General features: G+C 45.8%; 1 protein-coding gene across 1 annotated transcript; it reads right to left on the reverse strand.

Moving 5' to 3' along the window:
- Nucleotides 1-294: 294 nt before the first annotated feature.
- LOC109770133 (uncharacterized) lies at nucleotides 295-3,588 on the reverse strand. The gene is made up of 2 exons (XM_020328852.1): nucleotides 3,469-3,588; nucleotides 295-1,212 (listed from the first exon to the last, which is right to left on the reverse strand). Exons 1-2 carry the CDS (start codon nucleotides 3,586-3,588, stop codon nucleotides 295-297), a joined length of 1,038 nt encoding a protein of 345 aa, XP_020184441.1.
- Between the last annotated feature and the right edge of the window lie 7,016 nt (nucleotides 3,589-10,604).

Raw genomic sequence — 10,604 nt, forward strand, 5'->3', positions numbered from 1 at the left:
ATATTTTTTGCAGGGTAACTTCTCTAGTCGCACAGCTGATGCATACTTGGTATTGGGTTAGCCAATTCATGCCCAGAATAACATCCAATTTGTTGGAGTCGATGATTATCAAGGATGTTGGAAAGTTGACGCCCTTGATATCAATTTCCAAGTTACGGCAGACGAGATTGCTTCTAAGTAGGGATCCCGGGGATCGCACCAGCATGTGTTTTCCCAAAATCGAGCAAGGAAAATTGTTTTGGGAAGCAAAACTCCACGAGATAAAAGAGTGGGAAGCCCCAGAGTCAAATAAAATTACGGGGGTATGTCATTAACAAGAAACATACCAGTGACGACTTCCGGGTCCTCTTGGGCTTCGTCTGCGAAGATATGATGAATTTGCCCCTGGATCACATCTGGGGCGGAATACAACTCCATGTAGTTGACTTGTGGATGGAATGGAGCTGCTTTTTTGTTGTTCTTGGGACACTGTCTGGCATAGTGTCCGGTTTGACCACAGCTGAAACATGAATTGTTGCATTGACAATCTTCGCGCACCGGGCTGGTCATGACATTCTTGACTTGGGTGGTAGTCTTGTTGACATTCTGCTGCCAGTTGGGTTTGTACTCAACTTGAGTCTGTTGCCAAGTACGAGCCTTCTGCATTGGTTGAATATCCTTCTTAGGCTCGAATTTGCGCTTGTGGTCGTTAACAGCTGGCTTGTTGTCGTGGAGGAGTTTGTGTTCCCTTTCTGCGATGAGGGCCTTGTTCACCAGAGTCAGGAAGTCCGGAAAATCAAACATGCTGGGAGTGCACCTGAGATGCTGATTCAGTCCTCCAAGAAACCTGTCGATCTTCCGTTCTTCTGTCGCCACATCATGGAGAGAATAGCGGGCCAAGTGGTTGAATTTATTCAGATACTCGTTGACTGTCATGCTGCCTTGAGTGAGGGAGAGGAATTCGCGCTGCTTGATTTTCATAATTCCGGTGGGAATATGATACTTGCAGAAATGGTCCTTGAATTTTGTCCAAGTAATTTCCTCGTCCGCGGGCCATATTGCCTTAGCATTATCCCACCATATTGCGGCAGCTCCTTCAAGATAATGCGTTGCGAAGGGAACCTTGTCTCCATCTTCAGTGTGAGCAATCTCCAATTTCCTCTGAATAGTCCTTAGCCAGTCGTCGGCGTCCAATGGATCAATAACTTGGCTGAAGCTGGGAGGCTTGGTTCGCTGAAAATCTGACAGCTTGGAGTGATGGCCATTCTGGTTTCCATTCTGCCCAACCATAACTTGCACACTTTTCAATATTTCCAGCAGATCGTTGCCCATTCTTTCTTCAAACATTCGCAGGATTTGTCAGTGGACGACAGATTTGGCGGTGGAGACGGAGGTGGCTGGTATGGCTCAGGGGAATGTCCTGCCTGTCTTGCAGAGCGACGGACAGGGACATCCTCACAAGCTTGACTGCTGCTGCCTCCCCGCGTCATCCTATTATTTGTTTTTCCCAATAATAGCAACCATGATGAGAAAATCCCAAAATGGGAGGAAAGCCAATGACAAATCCCAGAAGAAAACAACGAATGAAAACCAAAGCGAATAAAAAGTCTCAACATAATTATACATAGACTTAACATGAAAGTACACATCACAACGGTTCTACTACACTCATACATGAAACTAAGCATCATGACACGTGCGATTACACCCATACATAATACTCATGACGGAAGCGATACTCTAACGGTCTACTGCTCGGACTGCGCTGCTGCGGGCTCCTCTCCTGAGCCGGACCCAGATCCTGAACTGATAGTAGAGACCTCCGGGTTAAGAGAGACACGACAGCGCTGCCTCGACGGCTCTCCCTCAGGGGCAGGCATGGGATGGGATCTAAGCATAGGAGCGGCAGGAGTAGCGACAAGGGAAGCCCACGCAGCAGGGGCACTGCGAGGGGTCACCGTCAGAGGGTTAACGGCACCCTGAGATGTCACCAGTGGAACAGAGACTGGAGGAACTGAAGAAGTATAGATGACAATGGGAAGAGGGTTCCTCATACGAGCAGCGGCGAGGGCTGTCCGGGCGCGTGAAAGCTCCCGAGCTAACTCGTAGTTCAGGAGATAACTAGTAGTGATATAGCAAGAAAGGTGGCTAGTGGAACGATCGCACGCTGGATTAATCAAAGGAAAGCGGATACGCCCATTCTCGTGTAGAGATGGGTAGTAGAAGAAACCTGGGTGGGTGTGCATGCGAACCTCGTTGTAGCGCAAGTCTACAAGAGCCTCGAAAGCAGCAAACTAAACCACCTGAGATGGCGTAGAAGCAAGACCACCCTTAGAAGAACGTGTGTAAGTGCCGGAAGGGGAACTGTGGTGTAGAGTGACCTCAGCATAATACTCATACAATGCACCGGCCAGATGCTCTCGATACACCCGATACTCTGGATCAGCACCCTCTGGGTAGAGTCTTCGCCACACGTTCTGAAGCAGGTGCGGCGATGTGTACGGAGCTGGCTCAGGATGGTACAAGATTGGTACTGGAGCCATCTACATTCACAAGGGGCTTGCCAAGGGGCTTGGACTCAGGTGTGCTTGTTGTGTTGTGGGGTGCGGTCGAAAGGTTGAAGAGACTAAGGTTATAATGGCTGCGGGAATTAAAGCGGAGGCCCGACGGCCTGGAATATTGATCGGCACGCCCTGATGGCAGTTCTAATTCGTAGCGCGTAACTCCATCGTGCCGCATGTAACTGCAATCTGTGGTAATGCGTGCGGCGCAACCGCATGCATATGGGCCCCCGACGTGATCGTGCGCAGGCCCAACCGCTGGCAGAGCACGCGCGGAGGGATGTGAGCAAAGCGCTCCACGGTTGCCTCAACAGTGAGCTACCATATATATGCATATAGCTGTTGAACACGCATGGAAAAGCAGTCCACAACCCGAGCGCGCCGACGGACGCGAGCAGAGCGCGCCGCGGCGCCTACCAGCGAGCACAGCGCGTTGCGGCGCCTAAGGGCGAGCAGAGCTTGCCGAGGGACGCGAGCAGAGGCCGGTGCCGTGTGTGTTGTGGGCAATTGCTTGCTGGTATAAAACCTCAAATTTAACCAACAAAATTTTAATGCATGTTACAAAAATTATATAACTGGAAACTATGTTCAAATACGAATCCGACGATATAATCTTTGGCAACATGCATTCTATTTTATTAATTAAATCCTACTTATAAACCAGGACGGGCATATAGTAGTTAATTAAATCGCAAACGTTTTTTTATTAAACGTATGTGTATGTGTCCTTTCGTCCTTCTCTCGCACATCTTGTCACCCCGCTGCCGCAGACGGTTCGAGCGCAAGCTTGAGCAACGCGGGGGGCGTTCTTTTGGCCAAATGGTGCTGAGCCTGTTCCTGCGCAACCACACAGGTTCCCACGCAAGCTTCCTGCCCGACTCGGTGAAATCCCCCGAAATTCCAATGCTTATATGCCTACTATATAAACCCTCACGGTCGGCGAGTCCCGCGTCGCATTTTCCCCTCCCTCCCTGTAGCTTATCTCATCTGCTTCTCCCAAAATTCGCAATGGCACCAGACCGTCGTCGTTTCTCAGCCTCTCTGCCATCATCAGAGTACAAGTCCAACTGGGAGGCTACACTGCGGCGGCGGCGCAGTCCCTGGTGTAGTGTAGTGCGCGCGGCGTCCCAGTTGGGAGTGTGTGGAACACGCACCACACGCTCGGCTGCCGGTGCCCGTCGTCAGCTGTTGCTGGCCGCCGTTGCCGCCATAGCTCCATCGAAAGCCAGGGCCATCGCCCGCTTCGCCATCGCGGCCCGAAGGCGGGAGGTGGCTGTCATGGCCACCACCCCACTGCTGGCCACCGTGGCCATCACCCGCTCCGCCACAGCGGCCCGAAGGCGGGAGGTGGTGGTCATGGCTGCCACCCTATCATCATCCGCCGTGGCCGCCAGCCCACCGTCGACCACCAGGATCATCACCCGCTCTGCCACCACCGCCCGCAGGAGGGAGGCAGAGGTGGAGGCCCGCACGTGCGGCAGCGACCTTGCGCGCTACATCGAGTTCCTGCGGGAGGAGGAGGAGCGCCTCGTCGAGTACGCAAAGAGCCTTACCGCCGCCATGGCCACGGCACATGCCGACGCAGAGGAGAGGAATCAGGAGATCTACGAGCAGCCCGGCCGCTTCGAGAGGGGTCGTCTGGAGCGGCAGAGGGTGTTCGAGGTGAGCGTCGCTGAAGGTGCAGCAGCGGAAGGCACCGTATTGCAGTTGTCCAGCTCGTCGGTAGGCTCCTCCTCCTCTTCCTCTTACTGAGCATGCTCGGCAGAGGAGAGGCTGCCGGAAGTAGTACAAAGCCCCTCCGTAGTAGTAGTATTTAGGGGCTATTTCATTCAGTTCATCTGACTATAGATGTGGTGGAACTGTACAACGTACTTATTTTTTTGAATATTCAACATACTTAAAAATAGCTAGTATATATAGTTGAACTAGCTATTTCAGTACGTGGTTGGCAACAATTGGGGAAAAGTTTGAACTATTTGTATAAATTAAGCACGACTGCTTAATCTATGAATGAAATCTATGCTTAATTACTGAATTTTAGTTGCAAAAATTAGATAGTGCTAGTGATTTTTAGATACATATTTTGACAAATCATAGTGTTACAAGGATTGACAAATGGCAATGTTACTAGATTAACAAATGTCAATCTTTCCAGTTTGACAAATGGCAATATACCCAATATGACAGATGCATATCTTCCCAAATTGTCTGTACGTGGTTGCACATGGGTCATCCGAAAAAACTGTTTGCATTGAAGGGAGGTAGAAATCCTGCTTGCCAAATTTTCTCTTGGATTAGCACTGAAGTCTCGCTTTGCATACCTTATTGAATCTGAACCGTTTGCGTTGAAGAGATGCACAAATCCCGTGCAGCGAATTTTCCCTTGACTTATCGCGGAAGACCATAGCTCTCACTTTGCATATAGGTGTTCTATCTCAAACTTTTGCGATGAAGAGCTGCACAAAACCTGCTCGGCACATTTTCCCTTGGCTTACTGGGGAAGCTGTCAGTGTACATACGGGTGTTCTATCTAAAACGTTTGCGATGTTAGAGTGGCAGCTAGTTGTTTCAAAATGTCTTTGTTGAGTCTTATTCGAGTGCGCCTTCTCTCAAAATGGACACGAAAATTACCACAAAATGTCGGGCGCCATTCCATGATAACATGCCAAGTTTCATGAGTTTCACACGAGTTTTGGATTTACTAGAATTTAAAAATAAATTATCTCAACATTTTGCCGGCAGTCAATAGTGCCCTGGTGTTTGAAATTCATTCACATTTCTTGCATGGGACCAAAGCATGCACCCAAGGACACAGATTTGATTTTTCAACCAATTTATATGCACTGAAGCATGTGCATGTAGTTCAAATTTGCATTATGCACATAAAATGCCTAGAAAACCCAGTTAATATAAAAAATGTCCAAACTAACCCCGAAAAATTCCAAAATTAACACAACACTCCTGTTGTTTTATGTTGACAATATAATTTTTTTGAAAGCAATAACAGGCAACGGGTATCGTTTCGTCCCCAAAGGTGGCACGTTCCCTACCGAAACCATCAAGCTTGTTGTGAGAAGCTCTGGTTTGTGAGAAGCTTATACCCAAACCTGCCCCAAATGGGACAAAAAATTACCACGGCATGTCGGGTGCCATTCCATGATAGCATGCCATGTTTCATGAATTTCAGACAAGTTTCGGGTTTACTAGAATTTAAAAACCAGGTATCTCAATGTTTGCGGCCGAGTGATGGTGGCAGGGTGTTTGACATTCATTCCCATTTCTTGCATGGGACCTAAGCATGCAACCAAGGACACAGATTTGAATTTTCAACCAATTTATATGCATTAGAGCATGTGCATGTAGTTCAAATTTGAATTATGCACATAAATGCATTGAAAACTCAATTAATGCATAAGAAATGTGCTAGCGAACCCCGAAAAGTTCCAAAATTTAACACAAAACTCATGTTGTTCTATGTTGACACTAGAGAAAAATTGAAATCAAGAAGAGGCAACGCCTATCGTTTTGTCCAGAAAGGTGAAATGTTCCCTACCGAAACCATCAGGCTTGTTGTGAGAAGCTCTGGTTTGTGAGAAGCTTATACCCAAACCTGCCCCAAATGGGACAGAAAATTTACCACGACATGTCGGTGCCATTCCATGATAGCATGCCAGATTTCATGAATTTCAGATGAGTTGGATTTACTAGAATTTAAAAACCAGGTATCTCAATGTTTGCGGCCGAGTGACGGTGGCAGGGTGTTTGCCATTCATTCCCATTTCCTGCATGGGACCTAAGCATGCAACCAAGGACATAGATTTGAATTTTCAACAAATTTATATGCATTAGAGCATGTTCATGTAGTTCAAATTTGAATTATGCACATAAATCCATTGAGAACTCAATTAATGCATAAGAAATGTGCTAACGAACCCCAAAAAATTCCAAAATTTGACACAACACTCATGTTGTTCTATGTTGACACTAGAGAAAAATTGAAATCAAGAAGAGGCAACGGTTATTGTTTCGTCCAGAAAGGTGAAATTCCCTACCGAAACCATAAGGCTTGTTGTGAGAAGCTTATACCCAAACCTTCCCTAATGGGACAAAAACTTTACCACGGCATGTCGGGTGCCATTCCATGATAGCGTGCCAGGTTTCATGAATTTCAGATGAGTTTTGGATTTACTAGAATTTAAAACTAGGTATCTCAATGTTTGCGGCCGAGTGACGATGGCAGGGTGTTTGGCATTCATTCCTATTTCTAGCATGGGACGTAAGCATGCAACCAAGGACACATATTTGAATTTTCAACCAATTTATATGCATTAGAGCATGTGCATGTAGTTCAAATTTGAATTATGCACATAAATGCATTGAAAACTCAATTAATGCATAAGAATGTGCTAACGAACACCGAAGAATTCCAAAATTTAACACAACACTCATGTTGTTCTATGTTGACACTACAGAAAAAATTGAAATCAAGAAGAGGCAACGGCTATCGTTTCTTCCAGAAAGGTGAAACGTTCCCAACCGAAACCATCAGTCTTGTTGTGAGAAGCTCTGGTTTGTGAGAAGCTTATACCCAAACCTACCCCAAATGGGACAAAAATTTTACGATGGCATGTTGATGCCGCTCCATGATAGCATGCCATGTTTCATGAATTACAGACGAGTTTTGGATTTACTAGAATTTAAAAATCAGGCATCTCAATGTTTGTGGCCGAGTGACGGTGGCAGGGTGTTTGACATTCATTCCCATTTCTTGCATGGGACCTAAGCATGCAACCAAGGAGACAAATTTGAATTTTCAACCAATTTATATGCATTAGAGCATGCGCATGTAGTTCAAATTTGAATTATGCACATAAATGCATTGAAAGGTCAATTAATGCATAAAAATGTCCAAACGAACCCCGATAAATTTCAAATTTTAACACAATACTCCAGTTATTCTATGTTGACACTAGAGCAAAAATTTAAATCAAGTAGAGGCAATAGATATCTTTTTGTCCAGAAAGGTGAAACGTTCCCTACCATAACCATGAGGCTTGTTGTGAGAAGCTCTGGCTTGTGAGAAGCTTATACCCCAACCTGCCTTAAATGGGAGAATATTTTTACCACTACATGTTGCTGCCGTTCCATGATAGAATGTCATGTCTCGTGAATTTCAGACAAGTTTTCGATTTACTAGAATCTTAAAACCATGTATCTCAATGTTAGCGGCCGAGCGACGGTGGCAAAGGTGTTTGACATTCATTCCCATTTCTTGCATGGGACCTAAGGTTGCAACAAAGAACACACATTTGTTTTTTCAACCCGCTTATATGCACTGGAGCATGTGCATTTAGTTCAAATTTGAATTATGGACATGAATGATAGAAAACTCAGTTAATGTATAAAAATGTCCATGCGAACCCCGAAAAATCCCACAAAATTGCACGGCACTCTTGTTGTTCTATGTTGACACGAGAAAATTTTTGAAAGTAAGAAGAGGCAACAGATATCGTTTCCAAGGTGGCACGTTCCCTACCGAAACCATCATGCTTGTTGTGAGAGAAGCTCTGGTTTGCGAGAAGCTTATACCATAACCTGGCCCAAATGGGACTATTTTTTTACCCCAGCATCTTGATGCCGTTCGATGATAGCATGCCAAGGTTCATGAATTTTAGACGAGTTTTGTATTTACTAGAATTGCAAAAGCAAGCACCTCAACGTTTGCCGGAGAGCCACGGTGCCGTGGTGTTTGAAATTCATCCCCATTTCTTGAATGGGACATAAGCGTCAACCCATGGACACATATATCGTTTTACAACCTATTTTGGTGCACCGGAGCAAGTGCATGTGGTTTAATTTTGAATTGTGCACCTCAAATGCCTAGAAAACCAAGTTACTGTATAAAAATGTCCAAAGGAACCATGAATAATTCAAAAAAAAATTGACGACACACCTATAGTTGCATGTTCACTACAAATAGAAGTTCTAGCAATTCAAACACCATCCTTTACAGCTGTGACCCCATTATGTAATTAAATCAATATTAAAAATCAAGTAGATCCCACACAGTTTATTATCACCAACCGTGTGAGATGAAGTAAAAAATATCCTAGAGCACCGTCGGTGTATAGTACGCCTATGGCTTACGCGAGAAGGTGCGTCGGCTACAGTCCACAGCCGGCGTGTCAAGCACACTATCTCGCTCCCCAAATATCATTTCACTATTCAATCGTCGCCGGTGAAAGATGGGGACGTGGACCCGCGTCCCAAGGGCAGCTTCTGCGGCCCACTCCGGAGAGAGCGCGGCTGCAGCTGCCAGGCGCGTGCTAACAAGCTTCATGAGGGCGACTGATACGTCTCCGTCATATCTATAATTTTTGATTGTTCCATGCCAATATTCTACAACTTTCATATACTTTTCGCAACTTTTTATATTATTTTTGGGACTAACATATTGATCCAATGCCCAGTGCCAGTTCCTGTCTGTTGCATGTTTTATGTTTTGCAGAAAACCCATATCAAACGGAGTCCAAACGGGAAAAAGGATGGAGAATATTTTTGGAATATTTGTGATATTTGGGAAGAAGAATCAATGCGAGACGGTGCCCGAGGGGGCCACGAGGCAGGAGGGTGCGCCCCAGGGGGGTGGGCGCGCCCCTGGCCCTCGTGGGCACCCCGTAAGGTGGTTGCTGCTCTTCTTTGGCCGCAAGAAAGCTAATTTTCGGGAAAAAATCATGGCGAAGGTTTCAATCCAATCGGGGTTACGGATCTCCAGATATATAAGAAACGGTGAAAGGGCAGAATCCCAGAACGAAGAAACAGAGAGAGACAGAGAGACAGATCCAATCTTGGAGGGGCTCTCGCCCCTCTCACACCATGGAGTCCATGGACCAGAGGGGAAATCCTTCTCCCATCTAGGTAGAAGGTCAACGAATAAGAAGAAGAAGGGGGGCTCTCTCCCCCTCGCTTCCGGTCGCGCCGAAACACCGTCGGGGGCCATCATCATCACCACGATCTACACCAACACCTCCGCCATCTTCACCAACATCTCCATCACCTTCCCCCATCTATATTCAGAGGTCCACTCTCCCGCAACCCGCTGTACCCTCTACTTGAACATGGTGCTTTATGCTTCATATTATTATCCAATGATGTGTTGCCATCCTATGATGTCTAAGTAGATTTTCCTTGTCCTATCGGTAATTGGTGAATTGCTATGATTGGTTTAATTTGCTTGTGGTTATGTTGCTGTCCTATGGTGCTCTCCATGTCGCGCAAGCGTGAGGGACTCCTGCTGTAGAATGTTGCAATGTATTCATGGTTTGCTTATTGTCTGTGTTGCGTGAGTGACTGAAACACAAACACAGATAAGTGGGTCATGGCGTATGGGAATAAAGAGGACTTGATACTTTAATGCTATGGTTGGGTTTTACCTTAATGATCTTTAGTAGTTGCGGATGCTTGCTAGAGTTCCAATCATAAGTGCATATGATCGAAGAAGAGAAAGTATGTTAGCTTATGCCTCTCCCACATAAAACTTGCTATCGGTCTAGTAAAGTAGTCAATTGCTTAGGGGCAATTTCACAACTCCTACCACCACTTTTCTACACTCGCTATACTAACTTAGTTGTGTCTTCATCTAAACAGCCCTTACTTTTTATTTATGTGCTCTTTATTATCTTGCAAACCTATCCTATCACACCTGCAAAGTACCTCTAGTTCCATACTTGTTCTAGGTAAAGTGAACGTCAAGCGTGCGTAGAGTTGTATCGGTGGTCGATAGAACTTGAGGGAATATTTGTTCTACCTTTAGCTCCTCGTTGGGTTCGACACTCTTACTTATCGAAAGAGGCTACAATTGATCCCCTATACTTGTGGGTTATCAAGACCTTTTTCTGGCGCCGTTGCCGGGGAGTCATAGCGTGGGGTGAATATTCTCGTGTGTGCTTGTTTGCTTTATCACTAAGTAATTTTTATTTGCTGTTCTAAGTTTTTCTCTATCTTTAGTTATGGATATGGAACATGAAATACCAAAAAAAATAGGTGTACTTGCTACTCATGGAG

This window comes from Aegilops tauschii, chromosome 5 (genome assembly GCF_002575655.3).
Source record: "Aegilops tauschii subsp. strangulata cultivar AL8/78 chromosome 5, Aet v6.0, whole genome shotgun sequence".
Lineage (NCBI taxonomy): Eukaryota > Viridiplantae > Streptophyta > Magnoliopsida > Poales > Poaceae > Aegilops > Aegilops tauschii.